General features: G+C 44.1%; 1 protein-coding gene across 2 annotated transcripts in view; it reads right to left on the bottom strand.

Moving 5' to 3' along the window:
* Positions 1-2,135: 2,135 nt before the first annotated feature.
* DHCR7 (7-dehydrocholesterol reductase) overlaps positions 2,136-21,388 on the bottom strand; it is a 116,982-nt gene continuing 97,729 nt past the window's right edge. For both annotated transcript variants that reach the window (XM_085643581.1, XM_085643582.1), the window contains exons 7-8: positions 16,834-16,965; positions 2,136-2,701 (exon numbers count right to left, since the gene is read on the bottom strand). In XM_085643581.1, coding sequence (XP_085499707.1) covers positions 2,237-2,701; positions 16,834-16,965 — 597 coding nt within the window. In that variant the 3' untranslated portion in view covers positions 2,136-2,236. The remainder of the gene's footprint in view (positions 2,702-16,833; positions 16,966-21,388) is intronic.

Raw genomic sequence — 21,388 nt, 5'->3', positions numbered from 1 at the left:
TTCTGTTTTCCTAAGGCTATCTAATGCCCTCTGTGGCAAACACAGATGCCCAAATGCTTCAGGAGCCATTCTGCTGGCCTGAGGGTGCTCTGTTCTGAGTGGAACACCTGGCCCCTTTGTGTTGTGAGCAGGTCCTGATGTCCTGGTATTCTCACTCTGACCTGTACTATTTCCACTAGGGCTGAAGACCATGTCTCTCTGTACCATTGGAGGCGTTTAGCATTAATGTCACCTGAGCTTGTTTGCATCTTTTCGATACAAACAGCATCATTCTGATTGGTGGAAAGTGTTTGCAAAGTTTCCTGAGCAGTCTATCGACAGTGTTACAGCAAACAAATGATGGACGGAATGCTGACAATGCAAACATTCTCCCCAGAGTTTGGACCCAGCCATATGCAAATCAGTCTTGACCCTGTGCCCCATGGGAACAGTCCAGACCGAACTGCCCGGCCAGGTCCTCCCTGGACCGGAATGAAGCCTCCTGGGACCGGTTTCAGGGTATGTCTTTCGACAGGGCATTCCCCGTAGACAGGGGATGTGGATACCTGAATGCAAAGCTTCTTCATTTCACGTTCTCGGGGGTTGGAAAGAGATCCACTTATTTGCTTGCCCCATAGTTTGGATTATTTTTCAATGACCTGGTGCTTTAGCTCCCACTTGCGAGAGGTGCCAGCCTGCCAGCTTAGCTTGTCTGACTGTGTGTTTTTTAAATCTCTCAGGTGAATGGCCACTAGGGTAATCTTTCTCTGTATGACCCATTTCTGGATCTCCTTTGCCTGTTGAGACAGCAGGTGCGACTTTATTCTCAGTTTGTTGAGGTAAAACGTGGCTGGTTTGTCTGTCTGTTTAGATCATACTTGTTCTCCCCTCTAACTGTGTTTGGAATGTCTTCATGGCTAAAACAAAATGTCTTCACTTCCAAGATATATGTCTGGTGTTGCATCTCTCAGGATCCATAAGCCGTTGACGTCCAGTTGTCCCATGTGACGCGCCCCCCCCCGTCCTCCGTGGAATGTATCTGTTGTAATGGTTAGAGAGTTGGGTGTTAAAAAGGTCGGCCTCCAGTGTTCTACCCTATGCTTCACCACTGTACTTCCCCCGATCACCCCCCCTACTGCTTACCTGTGATCCCTGATGCTGCAGTCACTCCTGGAGTGGTCTGATCCGTAACATGGGATGCAAGAAGCCATCAAGCACAATCGTTTTACCACTGGCCTCACCGTCAGAGCATTGCCGACAGCCGCGGCGTCCTCGACCAACATTATCTCGGTGGTATTTCAAAGTTTGGGTTGGGATTCAGCACGTGCTATAGCCCTCTGTGCAGCGGTCCTTCGGCAAACAAAGATGCACACCACATGGCTGCCCTTACGACAGCATATTAAACAGACGTATGCTACTTATCCCCCTCTCGCTCTTCGGTGGCAGGAATCTTTGACAAAAATCCCTAAATCTTTTTTTTTCCTCCCTGCTTTTGTAAATTCCCTCAACCATTCAGCAGGTGTCTGCGAGGCTTTCCCATTGACGTCCTGCAGAAAAACCTGAATTGTCTTGCATGCTTAATGGCGCTCTTGATGGTGCTTCCAGACCCAACAGAGGAAAAAAGTATCTGAAGATGGCAACCACACGCAGGGACTACCAGGGCGTACATCTGATGGCACATTAGAGGACAGACATGGCACCTAATGGTGGTTGACATCGACGACACCCCTACACTAATAAAAACAAAGCGAGAGAGAGAAAAAAGAAAGAATATTCTGGATCCAACTACTAGATCGTGGAATAATGCGCAGTATGTGAATCCAGAAAAGATTCACACTGCAAAAGCGCATGTTTGGTGGTGACACATTATCTAACTTTTAAACGAGACTGCGAATCTTCTGAGCAGCAAGAGAAGCAGGGGCTTAATACTGCTGAAATATCAAACTGTGTTGGTGTAATGTACAAATTACTGAGATAACATAGGTGAAGATTTAACAGAAGGGCACACCACTGTTCTTAACTGTTAGGGACAAGAAATAACAACATATACAGAAAACATGTCTTTTATAGGCCAGTCAAATGAGTCCAAGTCAGCTTAAGGCGGGCCTACAGTTTTCATTTGGTAAAGTTCGAAAATAGACTGTTGGACTACGAGGTTGTTTTTAAAACAATGTTTAATACAAAAACAAGCATTTCAATACGAATGGCATTTGTCAGTACATTATATTTAAAATAAAATATGAAACCTAGTTAGAAATTAAAATATTCCTGGCAGTAGTCGATAGGGCACGGCGTCAGTGTACCGCTTCCAGTCCTTGCCGTACTTGCTGGAACAGCGATGTTCGTCCCGGATGCAGCGATGGACAAGCAGAATGGTCATATAGATAATATAGAAATAGGGCAGGATGTGATCAAAGCCACAGGTCAGACAGTAGGCCAGGGAGCCCATCAAGTCGCCAGTGTAGTTGAAATGTCTTGCCACCCCCCAGAATCCAGAGATCATCAGTTTACTGTAGTGCCTCGCTCCGTCCACAGATGTATAGGAGCACTCAATGTACTCAGGTTTTTTACCCCAAATTTTGCAGTTTCCATCAGTACGGCGAAACAGATCTTTTTGGTGATTGGTCATCCTGAAGATATAATAACCCACCAGGCCTAGAAGTAAGATTGCAACTGCGCCGGCAGTGGAGAGCTGGACCGGGTTGTAAACCAGATATAAGCCCTGAAGGAAAACAGAAATAATAGCATGAGAAATGGCACTGTATGGTGGGTGCATACAAACATCTGTTCAGGTCCTCTGTATTGCATCTACTGAGATCAGTAAGCATCTACAATAAACAATATACCTTCAGATGTTATTGTCTAGACAATAAAGGTTTAGCCTGCAGTACTGCATTAAACCCCTCCTCTGACGCTGCAAGCTTCAGAAAATACGCAAAGAACCCAGAAGCATCCGGGACGACAGGCGCTCTGCTATTTTTGCAATAAAGATCATGTTGTAGTCAAATTCATCCTGTTTTCATAAGCGTAGCCCTGAATTGCCCATGAATCTACATTAACATATACACCCACAATGCCACACTCCAGTCGTTTGCCCTTTTAGAATCACAGCAGGTAATGCAGAAATTGGTGGAATGATAGAGGGACACCTGGTGATTAGTCCCCCGTAAGTAGCGTCAAGCCAAGGGCATACGACCAGAAACTTTGACAACTATAATTACAATCAGATTTTTTTAATTAAAAAACTTAGTCTGACTAGACTAAAAATCCATAAAGATGAAATACATAATGCAGGATTAATATCAACAGAGTCATGTGCGACCACCTCCGAGAGTCAAGGGATGTGAGGTGCATCAAATCGAGCAAATAATGGAATGTGAGACAATATCACACTTACAACATAAACTATGAGATTGTAAATTCAACCCCTACTGGTAGTGACTAATCAAAATGCACTTCAGCAAACTCTCTTTCAGCGACACATCCAAACTCAAGGCAGCATGAGGACATCTTAACGATGACTGAAGGTCATGCCAAAGGAAGTTTCTCTGCACCAAACTCAAGGATCCAGGTTGCTTACATATCACATGTCAACTAGAAGGGGGTGGAAGATTACAAGCAGGGTGTAAGACTCAAGACGTGTGTCCTAAGATACCTGCCTAATTGCATGAGAAATAGAGTGTGAGAGACAATGGAATCTGCAATAAGAAAATACATCTTCTGCACCAGGACTGTCTGGAAATTTTCTTCCATAAGACTGGACATAATTGTCATTGAAAATCAGACAGACCCCAAGGCTCCTCTAGACCTCATGAATATTCAACAGACCGAAGGCACCTAGCACGGGGATGAATACCGGTTAAAGGGCTAATGACCAGCAAAAGGGCTACATACCCTAGGTTCATCAGCAGGTCATGCTTTCCTTGTGAATCCGAAGGCGTGATGCTTCTGATTTGAACTCACTGTGCTAGGTATGTGCTATGTGCAATGCAATGTTGGCTGAAATGTTTAGACTCCCCCGATGCCTCACTGTACAAGATGTACATTTGGTAAATATTACTGTTTCCCAGACTCTGCCTTCACCTGGTTTGATGATTTGATGATTCTACTTTGGAACCCATCAGTTCACCTAGTAACATGGTTCATCAGGACTGCAGACCTTTATGCATGAGGCACAAATACACGGTTTCCAATGAATATAGCAACTTACCACTGTGTTCAAGTAGTCTTACTCAAACTACAGAACTAAAGCTTCTAGTGGATGGGATACAAGGGTCAGATGGAAATATGAAAATCCATGAGTGTCCAACTTAGGACCAGAAAGGCCATATCCATGGCAGATCTATGGATAACATTTTACCAGAGTTTTATTTACATTCACAATATATAAACGTATCATACACAGCTATCATGAAACTCTAGTATGGTTCTGACCCTTTTAGACACACATTCACACCCCACTGTGGGGCATTAAAAACATCCTTCTGAAAAAGTGAAAACAAAATGGTCACTTACCAGTAATAGCAGTTTAGCAGCTTGAAATATTTTCTGGAGTGACATGCTGGCAATTTGCCAACTCACTTTACCTCACGTGGGCTTCCTCTTGTCTTTTTGTCGTTTTGTTTTGCAGTGTGAATCTTCTCTGGATTCACACGCTGCGCATTGACTACGTAGCAGTATCTTGGTTTACTGTGGTAGTTGGGTTTGGTATGACGTCGGACTCTCAAACAAATGCTTTAGTACTCTTTGTCCCACTTGTGATTCTTTATTCACCTGGATGTCCAAGCAGTAGTGCTTTGTGAACGTGAGGACTGATGACCAGGTGGCTGCCATACATATGTTGCATTACAGGTTGTTTGGTAGGAAGGATATGGTTGCTCCTTTCTTCCTTGACGAGTGTGCTCTGGACTTTGTTTCCAGTTGTATGCCAGCCTCTCTGTGACACATTTGTATTGTCTGGGCTAGCCATCTTGAGATAGTGCCCTTAGTAACTGGCTCTTCCTTGGCTTGTCTGCAAATGATACAAAGAACTGTTTTCCTGTTTTTGATTGGTTTTGTTCTCTCTAGATAGTACATTAATGCTTTAAGTACATCCAGCCTATGCAGGGCTTTTTCGGCCTGAGTCTTTGGTTCCTGAAAGAAACCTTGTAGTTGGATAGCTTAGTTTATGTGGAACTGTGGCATGACCTTCAGTAGGAAGCATGGGTTGGTTCTCATGAATACCTTGTCCTTGCGTATTTGCAGGTATGCTTCCTGGGTAGTAAATGTTTGCAGCTCACGTACCCTGTGTAGTGATGTCACGACAATTAGAAAAGCTGTTATTAGTGTGAACATTTTACTGTTGTCCTGTAGAGTAATTCAAATGGGCCTTTCAACAGTTGTGTTAACACCACGTTTAGGTTCCAAATGGGTGTCTGTGAGCACCTTGGTGGGGCTATTCTCTTGGCCTGTTCTAGGAACCATATGACCACCATGTAGAGAAGAAGCTTCTGCTTATGGGGCCCTTTTATAGGCCACTATTGCTGCCAAATTCACCTTTAGAAAGGTATAGGTCAGTTTACAATCTAGTCTAATCTACCAGACTGTGGTGTCTTGTGTCCGGTTTGGAACAGGTCAGATTTTGGTACCACCTTTTGTACCTCTCCCATTTGGCCGTGTAACATTTCCTCGTAGCCGGTCTTCTTGCTTCCCTTAGGACTTCCATTGCTTTCTCCAGAAGGCACAAGAGTTCACAATCTATGTCCTCAGGAGCAATAATGCTAAGCTCAAGGTGCTAAGTTCTGGGAGTAGAACCTCCCAGACATGGATAGCAGGTCGTGTAACAATGACAGTCTCTGCATGTTGCTCTGTGCCATCTTATCAGCTCGGAAAACCATGTTAGTTTTGCCCATTGTGGGGCAATCAGGATTATCGTCATCCACGACTGTTTACATTTGTTGATTATGAGTAATAGTAGTGGGATTGGGGGAAAAGCATATGCAAATTTCCTGACCAGTCTATTGAAAGTGCATTTCCCAGAGTGGCAGTGTGGGTGCCTCGGGGCGAATCTTCAGCATATTGCATTCTGTGGTATTGCGAATTGGTCAATCTCTGGTGTCCCCCATCTCTGAAATACCTTTTTGACCACTGTCTAATTTAGTTTACACTTGTGTGAGATGGTTGAATGTCTGCTGAGTTTGTCCTCTTCCACGTTGTCCACTCCTAGTAGGTGTACTGCTGTTAAGGACATCCTTCTTTGAATGGCCCACTTACAAGTTTCCAGTTTTTATAGGACGAAGGACCTCGTTCCCCACCTGCTTGTTGAGGTAAAACATTTTTGTTGTGTTGTCCATCTGAATTTGTATCTCTTTTGCCCTCAACTGTGTCTGGGATGCCTTTAGTGCTAGGGATACTGAAGTTAGTCTGGGTATGTTTATTTGCGTTGTCAGTGCCTCTGATTTCCACACGCCAATGATGTTGAATCTCCCCATTTGTGCTCCCCATCCCGTGTGAGTTGTCTGTCCTCTTGTTCTTTCTGCTTGACAACCTCTAGATCCTCCCAAATCCTGTTGACGGTGACCATTGCTTCTGAATCCATTCCTGGATTGGTCTCAAGTATGTCGTCGCATATGGAATTAGTGGGATGCAGAAGCCATCATGCCTAGCATCTTTCCCACTTTCCTCACTGTCAGAGACTGACCCTTGTGGTAATGGCAATCTTGCTGCGTTATCGCTTGGACTCTCTTGACATAGAGAAGAATGGTCTTGCTTGCGTTGTATTGATTCTTGTTCCTGGAAATATATTCCCTTTCTGGTGTAGGTGATGATCTTTCTGTGTTTAAAGAGAAACCTAGTTTGTGGAGTGTTTCAATCACGTTTTAATGTTGTTTGCACACTTGGAAAAGGTACTTGCTTTTTCCAGTCAGTCGTCTTGGTAGGGGTACACGTGTATTCCCTTTCATCTCAAGTGTGCTGCTATGGCTGGCAAGCAATATGTGAACACTCTGGGTGCTGAATATAGTCCATGGGTAGTACTCTGAAATGAGTGTCTTGTCTTTTACGAAGCGTAGTAACTGCTTGTATCTGCAGTTCATTGGGATGTGCAAGTAGGCCTATAGTTGCCCTGTAATCTGCCTCATGGAGAGGCAGGATGACTTTTTGCAACGTTGTCATCTTGAATTTCTGTGTTTATAAATTTAAGAAGCAGAGATCTAGTATTGGTTGCAGTGACTTGTCCGGTATATGTAGAGTAGTTTCATTGATTGACCTCAACCTGTAACATCGGTTACCCTGATCAAAGATATGATCCTTCCTCTTCCATATAATGGTCTTTCTTTTGGTATCAGTCTTGGGGGGGGGGGGGGCAGTTCTGTGTGACATCCCTCCTCACGTCCCCCCTCTCTTGAAGAAAGGTCACTATTCTTCCCCCTACAGACGTTGTGTTTGAGGTGGGAGGGGGCACTGCTTTTAAAAGTAACTTGTTTGTGGGGCCTATTCCTCTGGATGGTTGCCCTCTACTTCATGTTCAGTCATGAAAGGACTGTTTTTATGGTGCCTGATACTGTCACTGCTGTGTTGTGCCCTATGGCTGGCTTACCCGTTAGAAGGGTTGGTGCAGAGTGGTGGGCTGAAAACTCCCTCTTCCTATCGGTCTTCCTGTGGAGGCAGTTTCCAACCTCTTGTGTCCCCAAGGACTTTGCCATCTCATCATCCTTTTCCTTATCATTTTTCAGCTGCCCGAGTGTGTCATTTACTGCACTGCCAAATAGTGCTCCCTGTTGAAAGGTGTATTGATGATGTTTGATGGACTTCATTTTTATAGCCTGACGCTCAAAGCCAGGCATACTTTCTCAATATTGTTCCTAACACTAGCTGACTGTTGGCCGTGTCCACAGCATCTAGTGCTGATTTTAAGCACATGTTGACTATGTTCTTGCCCTCTTCTAAGAGGGAGCTTGCTCTCTTCTGGTACTGCTCTGGCAGGTGCTTTAGCAGTTCTTCCACTTCTTCCCAGTGCTGGTGAGCGTACCTGTTGAGTAGTGTGCTGGAGTTTGCGATGCACCATTGTGCTGTAGTCCCCTTTCTGAACTTTTCACTCACCCTCTCCATGTTTTTGCTCTCTTTATCAGGGAGTGGCATTGGTGATGTTGCCACATTGGCTCTTTTCCTTGTGGTCGCCACAATTATGTAGTCTGCTGTTGTGTTTCCTCAAACATAAGCAGGATCCTTTGAAGAGTGCTTGCATTTCTTTTCCACATTGGGCGTTACTAACTTTAATGTTGCCCGTTCCTTGAACGCCTATCTCCCCTGGTCCAAAATGATGGCACACATTGGTAGATACTTGCATTTGCTTTGTTAAGGGAGGAGGGTTTCTTGTAGAAAGTATGTTTTTGTGTATGTAGTGATTTTTCTACTTCTAGCTGGTCTCCATATCGGACTGCTGCTCTCTTTACCACCAAGTTGTACACAACAATGTTTTCCGTAGGTTATGGCATCAACATATTGTGTCTACTTCCTCTGCTGGTAAGTTGGAGACGAGATCTTGCCATTGATCCTCCACCTCTTCGGCTTTGTGGAATAAGCTCTGAGATTCTGGGTCCTCTTCCTCGTACTGCAACTTGTGTTCTTCTGCTTTTTCTTGGAGCTCTGGCATTAGTGGTTATATTCAAGTCCACCGTCTCCCTCTCCTTCTGGTTCTTTTCCATAGAAAAGTTCGATGGAATACAGAATTTCCAAAAGGAAGCTTCACAATCGGCTTCCTTTGGAGGACTGTTAACATCTCAGCTTTGAGCCATCTCTTTTTTCCGCTCAATCTTGAGTGCTCGCTCTTCGACATGGAGTCCGCACGGTGACCTCTTTTTCCAGTGTCTGCATTTCCGTTGCCAGTTTCTTCGGACTCTCTTGTCCTCGATCGACTTTTGACACTGATGTCTTTTTGAAAGACCGGCCTCCTGTGAGATCCTTGGTGTGAGACCTGAGGGGATCTTTCCACTTGCCTTCGGTTGATGAGTGTTTCAGCACCAAGACAGACTTTTGGGTTTTTGAGTCCATGGGTCTCAGCTCGTTTGGCCCTTGTTTTTTCTGCGTTACCGGTCCGCGCTACTCCTTGTGTTTCTTGTGTTCTCAATCGAAATCGATGACCTTTCTTTTGGGGTCTGAGCTCTCTCCATTGACAATGTTATCCTCTTCCTCGCTCGACAGACTAAGGTTCCTTAGCGACGAACGGTACTTTTGCTCTTGTATGACATAATGTACCTGTTTCTCCCTGGCTCTCAGTGCTTGAACTCAGAGCATGCTACACAGCCCTTCATATTGTGGTCCTCAGTAAACAGAGGTTGCACTCCTGGTGATTGTCTGTCTGTGCAAATTTGCGGTGGCACTCCGAGCAGAAGTGGATACTGCGGTGGATATTGGTTATCCTTCTCTTCTTTGCACTATGGTGGTGATTGTAGGCTGATCCTTCAAATTCTTCCTCTACGATCAGTCGCATTTTCCTGTTTTAACATTCGGAGAGTCTCCAGCAGTAGCTTTCATTCAGCAGTTGGCATTCCATTCCAACGGCGGAAAAAATAATCTGCAGAAGGCAACCACATACTCGAGCATTGGGGGCGGGCATCTGACAGGAGAGGAATGGACAAGGCACCAAATGGTGGCAACAGATGACGCACAACCCCCCCCCCCCAAAAAAGAGAGAGAGATATGAAAGACTGCAATAGGAGAGTTCCGGCCCCAACCACTATATGGCGAAATGATGCACGGCATGGGAATCCAGAAAAGATTCACGCTGCAAAACTAAAGAACAAAGGGGGCCCACTGATAACTTTGACTGTGCAAAAACTACTCTCAGTCCTAAAGTTCAGGGGCTGGATAAAATATCAACTGAACCTGTCGTATTGCAGCAAGAGGTTTTGGGGACGTACATTACATTACTACGTATTTCTAGTGATACAGACGTCTCCCTGCCAGTCCCATGGCTTAGTTTTAAAATAGACCTATCAGTCTATTTCCCTTATACGGACAGCTAACACAATGAATAGGAAAGGTATGTAAGTTGTATAGAGAACTGGATAATAGAATAGACCAGTCTTTGTATGTTTTCTTTGCAAGTGTATGTGAGAGTATGAATATATTCTACCCCGCTGAAAACCTTCCGAAGTAGCAACTACAATACAGTGCTCCTCAATGCGGGAAATACAGCCCTGGTTTCAAAACAGCAGTGGGGAGCTGCAATGCCAATTGAATATCATGGAATTGTTCTGTTTCGAAAGGGAATTAGGCATCTATAAATCATGGACCAAATATATGGCCTGTGATCTACAAAAACGTTGTAAGCCAAATAAATGTAATGCTCAGAAATAAACCTACTCAAAAATGCCAAGAATATTTTGAGTCTTGCACTTTTAAATAAAAGGGAAAAAACGAGTAATAGGACATAGAAAAACAAGAAACATTTTGGAAAAGTACAAAATAATACCTGAAAATACCGAAAATGGAATTAAAAGCAGCTCCAGTGCTACCTGCTCTAGGATGCATTACTCAACACAGAGGCTGCCTCGAGAGATCAGCCTGAAAACTGCACTTAAAAGGAAAAGCCGCCCAAACCAGTTCTGAAGCTGGGGGGCAGAAAATCCCCATTTCCAACCGGGTTCTACTTCCAAATCCTTCATAACCAAGGATGGAAGTATTTCCTCCAATGCTTGAAGAACTGCTGAGTGACCAGAGCTGGTATCTGACAGTCAGTCTCCCAGAGGTGAAGGGACATCACCTGCAGGAGAAGCTGGGGGGGCTACTTAGTGCCTGGAGAGCCTGCTGCCAGCTGAGAGAGGAAAGGAGTGTGCCTGTCCAGCAGGAGAAGCCCAGCGGCTCCCAGGGACTGAGGGACATCCAGGGGATGTAGACTACCTCAAAGTGAAGCCAGGCGCGACCCGTGCTGCAGAGGTTCCTCCTGAATAAGGTTCCTAGCAGGAGCCACTTCAACTCTTTGCGAGGGTGTTGGCTCGATAGGAGCTGGTACTGCCTGCATCCAAACAATCAGAGTTACTACTGCTGCAATGACTGCTCTGGCTCAATCGAGGGCTGTACATGATTTGGCAGAATAGCCCAGCTGGGGCTAACACCATCCAGTGGCTGGATAGTGCTGCCGCAGCCACGCCTGCACACACGTAAGCACCAGGTTCACCATCAAACGGAGCCTGGCGGCCACCTGTATGAGTACGTTGGCTGTCCGGTCTCCTCTGCAGCCACTAACACTGCCTTTGTGGGCCTCTGAATGGACAGCAAGGTGCCAGATTCCTTCAGTAGGAGCATGAGAGACTCATCAAAGTACCCACTCCACCAGCAGCATCAAGAGCCGTGAGAAACATGAACAGAGTGCACATTTGAATTGCCACTGCACTGAGCCTGACTCAGGCTACTGCTCTAACTGCTGGGCAGACAAGCTATCAAGGAGTCATCTGGGTGGGATAAGCAGAAGGGAAATGCGTGAGTGTAGTGCCACAAGGCAGTCTCGTAACCACAATCACTTCCCTATATATTGGATTGAATTTTGTAGCATTTAGTTGTTGTGTGTGATCAAAAAGTATTTTCCATTTCTAAGAAGACAAGAACAGGGATGGAGATTGAAGTTATTATGCCTGTTGGTTGTTGAGTTCTAAACTTGTGCCCACCACACTGCCTCCCTGCGAAGGCTGTGACTGCTCACCCTTGCTACCCTGCCAGTCATGTGTGGAAACGGTTGTACTTTGCCCGCTTTGCAGAGCTGTAGCACGATGGACACCAGAGGCAAACTACCTAAACCATCACAACTGGAGCCCAGTAAGCCTGCCTACCCGGAATCAGGGTCTGGCAAAGGAATTGTGAAAAGAAGTGTGTTGCATAATGCTCAGCTTTTAACAGGTGAAACTATCATTGTCCCACAAGGAAAAACTGCTCTGACATGTACTTTCCAATAAAATGCACTGCATAGGCTGCGAGTCACGGCAAGTAATAAACCTTTCTTTACAGGCCTAAAGGTGGGGGCCAGACAATTCAAAGTGCCACTTGAGAGCTAGGTAGCTAGTTTCTATATAAGGTATAGCAGTCTGTAAGAAACTAATTACTTACCTGTAACAATAGTTTTGCAGCTTGACTCTTGATATAATATGCATATATTCCACCACCTAGTGGCTGAAGCCAGTAAGTACTACTTGTTTTGTTTAACTCTTTTCTGTTTTTTATTTAACAAGGCAGGTGTGAAACCAGATCCCTCCAGTTTGGGGTAAAAAAAAACTTTGTGTGTGTGAAAACTCTCAGATTATTTTCTCCGCCTTGTAGATTAGAAGTGCCTACTAGGCTGCAGAGAAGCAGCAAGGACATGCAAATAGAGAAATTCAACAGAATCATCAGGCGGATAGGTGGTATGGAGGAATGTTGCATGCAATGGTAATTTTGACCATTTCTTCTCTGGACATGAGTACCATTTTTTAGGGTCGGGAGGAGGGGCTAGTGTAGGAAAGTGGAGTATTATGTAGTGATGCTAGTTAGGCCTCACTGTGTAATACTCTCACAATATCCCAGAGATGGTGTGTGAATTCACAATACTACATTTTTAGCTCAGTCCTGGTATTAAGGCAAAGAGCAGTCAGGCTTTACTAGAGGAACATGTGTTAAGCATTTCAGAGTACCAACATGGACGATAAGTAACTGACACGACTTGGAAATCTGACACCAATTAAAAATAAAATAAAAGCAGATTTGTATATTAATTAAGACACTAAAACTAGTACCATTGGATGAGTATCACTGGACTTATGGATTTTTGAAGCAAAAATAAATCTGTGCATTTCACTACAGCAAAACCTTATCATTGCAGTCAATGGGGAAAAGCACTACTGACAATGGATTACTTGCGGGTTACGTGGAACCCAGGGGGGGGGTTAGGTGATGCAGGTCCTAGGACCAAGCCACAAAAATCTGTTCAATTTTACCTAGCCTGAGATGTCCGGGTGCAGAGTTGTCCTGGCTGTCCTTGGTGCTGAAGTGGGAGCCACGCGAGATCTAGGTTTACCGCTTAGACAGTACTGGCGAGGAAACGGATGCAAAAGGTCAACAACGGGGCCACCGCTGTGGTCAGTTGAAGGTGCTGCAGAGTTCCCTCGTGTTGCAGCATCATGCAAAGATGGTGGAAACTGTACTGGTCACCAGCAAGCTTTGGTAGCAGTAAGGTCAGCAAATTGATACAGAGGAAAATTGTACCCGCCAGAAACTTGCTGGAGGTCAGGACTACGTTTCCTGAAATGCACTGGACAATCTACTTTTGGGCAATACCTCAGCGATTCTTTGGTTAAAAGAGTGTGTTTTATCTATGGGATGCAGGGGACTAGTACCTTTAGTCTAAGGGAGTCGGAAGATAACTTTGGCACTCAAAGGAGTACCTCTGTTTGGGGGAGCTGGCCTTTGGTCAGGAACAGGTCGTGTAGTTGAAGGGTGGTTGGCACAGGTGCAGGTTATTGCACCATCGCTTTGTGCAGGTCCTGAAGTCGCAGACTCAGGTCTTTTTTTTGTCATTGGCTGCAAGTTTTCTCAGATCGGAGGTTCTGGTGCTAGGGGTGCCCCTTAAATCCAAGATTACGTTATGGGTGTGGGTGCAAGTAGCCAATGAGCTAGTAGCCCCTGCGGCTAATCCGCCCCTGAGGTGACCACATCTGGGAGCGTGTGTCACCTTTAATACACAGAACCCTCTATTCTCCCAAACCTTCCTCGCTTGTACGGCTAGCCTTCTGGGGGTGTACGCCTCCTGACTAGCTAATTCTCCTACCTGCCTGGGTGCAAATGTGCCTGGGGGCAGGGGAAGGTCTGTTTTCTCCTTTGGGAGTCGGCGTGCATGCATATCAAAGGTGGTGCACAATTTCAAGCTCACCACCTTGATCGCCACTTTAATAGCCATCCTGTCAGAAAGGGAGGTGTCACCTTCTTACCAAGCAGGCCTTTGTTTCTGACTCCTGGGAGTGTTTACACTTCCTGGCAGGAGGACAGATTCCTGTCTTAGTGGTAGCAGCTGCTGGACCAGGAAAGGCTGGGGCAACGAGGTGGGCAACTTCTTAGCTAGCCACCTGGGTGCGTGCCATATCAAACCCGACCTTGGAATCATGTCAGGGGTGATGAGGCAAGTTGCTCCATATCCAACATGACTATATTCAGCAGGACTATAATGGGGCTGGCGACCTCAGATTGCCCATCCATTTTATCCTATGGCCCCCATATCACTTATAGTAGCCCTCAATGGAAAGAGGCTACTTTAGGTACATATAGGTTTGTACTTATACATGCACACCTTTAATATAATGTGTCTTGCCTCAAGGGCTCAGGAGGCTTACCTTAGGGATGATTGACATACATTTAAAGTAGTACTTTAACCTTACCACTCATGGTGAGGGTAAAGTCGAGTTGGAGCAGTTTGCATATTTCTTGCAGTCTGCAATAGCAGGGCTTCTCTTATAATTTTACTTGGGCCACTCAGGGTAGAACAAACAGTGCTTCAGGCCCTGGTGACCCCTTCAACACCCATGCCCTGGGTACCATTTACTAGGGACTTATAAGGGGGTTAAACTCCTTGCCAATTGGGGGTACCAATTTGCTTACATTGTATTCAGAGAGAGAGCACTGGCACTGGGGATTGGGCAGCAAGTTCCAGTGCACTTCCAGAGTCACAACCATCAGAACTGGAGCGAAATGTGTGGGGGTGACCATACATCTTGGTGGCCAGGGGAACTTTGCGCATTCCTGTGTACAAAGCCAAAAACATTAAAGGTGTTATGGACAGTAAACTTACCTTTGGTGAGCATGTGAACGTAGTTATTTCATTCCCTTTTTAGGTCTCGCCTAGCGACGCAGAGCATGCGCTTCCCGCCTTGGCGAGATCTATTATCGTCGGTTTTGTGTTCGGAAGGGGGACAGGAGCTGTGCACGCGTCCGTACAGGCGATGTGCGATGTGCACGTGTACGGCTCCGTCGGCTGCAGATCATCTCGGACAGGAGATGTGCACGCGCCTGGACGGGAAACCACTTTCTGGTAGCGGGCTTTAACATCTCATGCTGCATTTCAGCAGAGCTTTTCCTTCTTGACTTTGGTTAAAACTTTAGAAGTCCTTAAAGAGCAGGTTAAATTAGATGGCCACACACCTATGTTTATTTTATTGAAAAAATGCAACTTTATTTTATTGACATGTACGGCTTGCGACGGCTTACGACAATTGCAGCTCTGCATATCCTGTGTTTCTGTTCACGGAACAGTTGCAGTATTGCATTTGTAAAATCTTTACACTAATTATCGTCTTGCGTTGTATCTTGCTGAAAGCCACTTGCGTTTTATTCAAATATTGCATTTTGTAAGTTGTTCATTTGCACAGATAGGGCGCCAGTCCTGCATTTAACTTTTGTCCTACTTTTTTTCCTCTCTCAAAGCAAGCACTTGTGAAATTTCTACTTCCTCTTTAATTCAGGCCGTTTCCAAATTTGCTAAGGCTTTGTAAATGCAGTAGCTTATTTTGGGAAGGTATCTGAATATTTTGTATTGCCGCACATAACATGCATAGTTTTCCGTCTTGTGCGTACCTTTCAGGGAGCCTCGCAATAAATGCAATATGACATCATTCTATTTTTATTAAAACAAAAACTGGAAGTATGTGCGAGCATGTGTACTCCAATGTATGCTTGTGAAAAGCAGCGGGTGTTTGCCTACTTAGGGAAGAGCTATGCGTCTCTTGTTTATGGTGTCAGTTTTCGGATGAAATTTATTATTGTGAATCCTTAAATTATTATTAAATAATTATTTTTGCTATGAAGACTTGTGTGTGTTTTAAGCATGCCGTTTCCTCGCTAAGCGCTTTGGAGCCTTGATACTGCTATGAAGTACTAAGTAAGCGCTCCAGTACAATGAACTCCGACCACTGTATGGATATGGCTGTTTCCGCAGCTATTAAGTGTGGGCGAATTTGTGGGTTTTGTTTACCATGGGAGCATCGCAAGTAGCTGGCTCTGGCGCGGAGTCCACACTCTTAACGAATCAGCCCCTTTATTGTATATTTTCGAAAATATGGATGCCTCTATTGAAATGTTTTTTTTTTCTTACTCAGTACCTTATTTCCAAACCATATTATGGGATTTATTTCGGGGGTGGACTTTTGTACAGTGGAGCTTTCTAAATCAGTCTCCAATAGCCCACTACTTCACCTAACACACAACAGTGTTCATTGCTTTTCAACACGTTTCACTTAGGTTAAAGTTACCGAACGTTTAACGCAGGTGGCATGACATCACATCTGTTTTGATTTACAAAGTGCCCATGACCTGCCTGATAGGTTACCCAAGTAACCCGCACAGTGTGTTGCAGTCGTATGGGTTTGTAGACAGAAGTGTTTGTAAAGCACTTTTATGTAGGCCATGGCAGGGAGCCGTGCCACTGAAACGGAGCTATTGCTGTTTTTCAGTGTTGATAGCCGCCCAGATTCCACCCGAGCCCTCTGAAACACACAGTAACCACCAGGGCTCTACTTAAGGCGTTTGCTGTTGATATGAATGAGCTGCTCGCCTGGCATACTTGTAAACATTTATTAGCTTGTAGTCCACTGCAAAGTAGTTTTGAAGGTCACTTCCCTGCCCCCCATTTAAGGGCACTGGGTGCTTGGAAACACTGACGCAGAGCAATTTAAAAAAAGTTCAATCCAGGTGAAAGTTCCACTTCAGGTTGATCACCTCTTGACTCTTAGCTACGAATAGGCACAGGTGACTGAGTGCACATTGCGAAAGCGGGAGCTCGACCCAGTCCAATCATTCTGTTTTGACGCAAATAGTTACAGGGCGTGTCATCAAAGAAACATCCCAGACCTCAACAATTACCTGCAGTGTGTAGAGATAAGGCAACCAGACGCAGTCTCCCCATCCGAGGTACCATCCAAAGTGGTCGTGGCAGATGTCAATGGTCTTCAGGTACCAGGCTTCGTTCCAGAAAAAGTCCAACACATAAATGCCCTACAAACGAGGACAAATAAGACGCTGGTGAAGCAATCAAGATGAATTATAGCCAGGGCGAGCCGTGTAATGGTATGTTTCAAAGGTGCTTACATGACTGTATATGTGCATTTAATTAATATTAATATAATTAAACCAGTTATTATTAATCAGGAGTGCTTTTTACTACACAAAGGGAACACCGGGCAACTGAACAGATAAATGTAAATGTCAAAGGCATTGCCTAATTACATTCATAGACTGTTTACAAAGGCAAGGAATGAGGAAACTGTGCTGGGGCAGGTGAGGGAGGAACCCAGGCAAGTGCCAACATAATAGATCCACACCGGAAAGCAGCACCAGATGTAGGACAAAGATTCATCTATTATGAAGTCAGGCAAAGGAGGTGAGGATAAGGACAGCGCAACAACCTAGAGACCAACACAAACTATAGAGAAGTGAATTTATGGCACAGGGCCCCTAAGGATGAAGGCAGTGAAATATCAAAACTTGCAAAATATTTAAATACCAGAAAAAAGAAACAAATAACAAAACAAAGAATGGCAACAGGCATCCGTTGGAAAGAATACTTAGTCTACAGAACAAAGAAAATATCAGCATTATTCAATGTAACAGTAAACTTAATTATCTGCAAAAGACTTTGGTTGAATAATGAACAAAAGAAAACTAAGACGTCCGACACATGTTGTGTCGCTGGGACACTCTCTTTCTCATTTTTGTCTTTAAATTCACAAACTGATTCTCGGAGTTGTTTTCTTTATATAAAAAAAATCCACTGAACCAAAAAAAGAACATCATCAGGAATATCCAAAGTTGGCCAGTGATGTAGGTAGTTTTTCAGGATAATTTGACACTCTGTATATGACTTCCAAGTACTATATTTGTATAATAATCACATGAGGCCATGGACCACTTTGCCTGCATAGCCCAAGCTGATGCTATCCACAGCAAACAACCACTCTCAGCACATTTGTGGTGCTCCGTGGTGGTCCCACTGCCAATGTTCCCCTGAGGTTTGGCTGCTGGCGCGATGGAGGTGTTGTGGCCGATGCACCACTCCTGACTATTGTTTCCAGTAGTGGAAGATGGCCTCCTTTTCCCCCGTCGTAGCACATAATAATATCTACTCACTTTATTGGTAGCTATTTGCCTTTTTTTTTTTGTAAATTCTTTTTATTGAGCAACTTGCACGTTATGACAATGGATTTACATCTTAGCATCATACGAACTGCATTGTTACAACTTCTGTGTTGGCATGCCCATCGTTCTTGCCTTCTCCTTCTTTTCACCCCTTGTTTTATAGTCTCATAGTCTGTTCATCACCATCCCTGTAGTCGCGACCCATCTACCCTGCTGAGTCACTATCCCCTGAGTCGGAGTCCTCAGACTGAGGGGGTTCACATATATTCCCTCGGTACTCATTCCATCCACCCCAGACCTTCTCCCACTTTTTTGGGCATCTCCGATGAATATACACAGATTTTTGCTATTTGCCTTTTTTGACTTGCCTTGGAAGCCACGTTTTATAGCTTCTTTGTGTTTGGATCCCTTGCCTCTCCTCTCGCCGTTATCCAGCACGTCCCTGGCCCTTTCTGCACAGCGCTGTGGTCATGTTGGCAGGCACTGGTTGTTTTATTCTGTTTTTTATGCCCCTAAGTTATAAGAATCCCCCAAATGTAGAGATACTGCATGTGTTTCTCTCTGCTGTCTCTCTGTTAGTTCCTGTGTTGTCCTCTGATGTGAGTTCTTCTCCATGCTCACTCACTCTTCGGCTGTACCAGTCATCTCTTCCCTGCCCAGCCTGTGCAGCTTCTGCCTCTTGCACACGGCTGCTTCAAGAGCAGGACTTCGGAGCGACAGCAAAAGTCAAAGTAAATACAATAATTTAATGTGGAGAGCCTGAAAATCTTGCATGGGTCTGGCCCCAGTGGATCACCAATGAACACCCTTATCCAAGACAAATGACAAGCAGGTGGGGTAGACGCACTCTACTTTTAATAGGATTCAAACAATCACATACAAGTGACGAAGCACACTTGTGATGCAAAAATAGGAAGGAAGCTGCTCTAAGCAGGGATGGGAGGGCATTACCATCAAAATGGAGTTTGCACAGAGCAACTACGGTGTACACTTCTCAAGATGTCTTGGCTTAAAGAATCCATTCTCTGCCAAGACACACAATAAAAAGATAGGTCAATGAGCCAATCTTCGTCTATGACTGCTACTATGCTGAGAGGTTTATGTAGCTTGTGAGGTGCCATAAAGTGTTTTACTTGTGCAACTGTTTGTTGCACAAGCTGTACACCTTAAAACACACCATTTCTTGCCTCTGGACATATAGAAATCAAGCATGTGGGTACCAAGTGCATAAATGTTTGAGCACACAGGTAGTATCTCTAATCAACTTCTTCAATATGACAAGACCGTTCTAGACTTGGTCAACAAATTCAGACCTGCTGGAGGATCTCTTGGGCCCAATTGATCATTAGGTTGGACAGGGGTGCAACAAAGCAACACCGAGTCTAGGTACTGCCCCAAACTAGAAGACTACATCACTGATGCCCCAGGCGCATATCTAAAACTTCTATTATGCAATCCCAGGTCACGTTCCCTTGAAGCTAAAGCAAGAAAACGCCACACCTGGCTGAAGCCGAATAGGTCATGCATAGTCCCTTCTGTGGGATCAATGGAGATAACAGAAGTAATCTAAAGCAGGATTCTCCAACAAGTAGCTCATGAGCTAGTGGCAGCTCTGTATATACGTGTAAGTAGCTCTGCTGTGTGCAGCCAACATACTAAATTAGAAGCTGACGCTAGACTGAATTAATAGATCTAACCCCAAATTGAGTAGAGTGTATCAGATAAACATTGGCCTATTTTCAGAACTCATAAGTTGATGTTTTGAGAAAAATGATAGGCTTTGTAAATTATAAAGACAATATTTGAGTGATAAATTATGGAGCACAAAGGGGACTTATGACTCATATTATTACCTTGGTACTAGGAGTATTACAGCTGTGGCTGTTATGTATTACCCATGTAGAGGCGTTCAAAACTGATAAAGCCTTTTTGTACATTCCTGGTGGCAACCCTCCCTGGGGGTCTGGGGTAATCACTGCTCGTAATCTTGTATGGGGTTGTCACTAATGTGACCACGTCTGATAAACTCGCTTTAACAGTAGCTTGGGATGATATCCATTGAACATAAGCAGCTCTTATTACAGAAAAAGGTTGGAGCTCCCTGATCTAAAGAAATCAATCTGAAAAAGTGAATTTTATATAAGATGCATCAAATTATGCTTTCGCCACATTTTCTTCCTATATTTCCGTCTTGCCCAAAATCCTTTTGACACACCACGATCTTAAAAGTTGATTCGCAGGCCTGTTTGAGTCCAGAAATATTTTTTAAAGAAAGTTGATGAAGTTGGATATTACTAGTATTTTTCTACAGACATAAAATAAGAGGTTCAATGCTGGCTCTAATCAAAAAGAAGAACATATAGATGGGAACACACATTTTTAATAAACTCAGTTCCAAAGCACTACAATATAGCCAATCGAATTATGAAAAAGTGCGTGAAGCAATGAACCGTCTTAATAAAGAAGTGTCCAACTCTGGTCCACGAAGATCAGAACCATGCCCTATTTTCAAGATAACTACTAAGTAAATGATTCTCTTTTATATTAAATCTAAGTAAATTTCGCTCAAGTGTGAATTGTGAAAACAAGCTAAACCTGCAGTGCAAATGGACCAACAATGAACACCCACAAACAAATCCCCACCAAAGGAAAAGTGAGGATTGGAACTAAATAAGGAAGAGGAGTAACAATGTGAGAAAAGTAAAAAGTACAATCTTCACCTTATCAGTTACCTTTATGAAACACATTTCAGGCAATGACAGATTTTACTCGATGTTCGACAAGTAGAAACAAAAGTTTTCAAAATGCCTTCCAGTTTATGTCATATTATATGAATAAAGGAATGCAAGCCACATTATTTACTCTATAATTTTAGGGTACTGGATATTACTACCATATTTACTCGGTTTATGCTTGGTCAAATTAGGCCACTCTGTGATATGAGGAAATGGAGGCAATTTGCATTGACGAGGATAAACTTTAGAGTATGTGTTAAAGCCTGACAAACATTAAAGCATTTTGATTGTCAAGCATTAGCTAAATTTAGGTGTTTTCCTCAACGGCAAGAGGACTGCAGTGTACTAGCGAAGTAGATGTCATCGGCACATTAAGAACTGGAATGGTCAGAGTGTCTCAGAATTTAAAGGAAAGGCCACACTATAAGTGATTAGTGCACTCAAAACATGCAGTTTCATGCCTCAGACTGTCTCTAAAAATACATTTAAAGAAACATAAATAAAACATAAACACACATAAGGGAATTTAACACTACAAGTTATCAATG

This window comes from Triturus cristatus, chromosome 3_1 (genome assembly GCF_964204655.1).
Source record: "Triturus cristatus chromosome 3_1, aTriCri1.1, whole genome shotgun sequence".
Classification (NCBI taxonomy): domain Eukaryota; kingdom Metazoa; phylum Chordata; class Amphibia; order Caudata; family Salamandridae; genus Triturus; species Triturus cristatus.
This window is presented reverse-complemented; position numbering and strand designations above follow the sequence as displayed.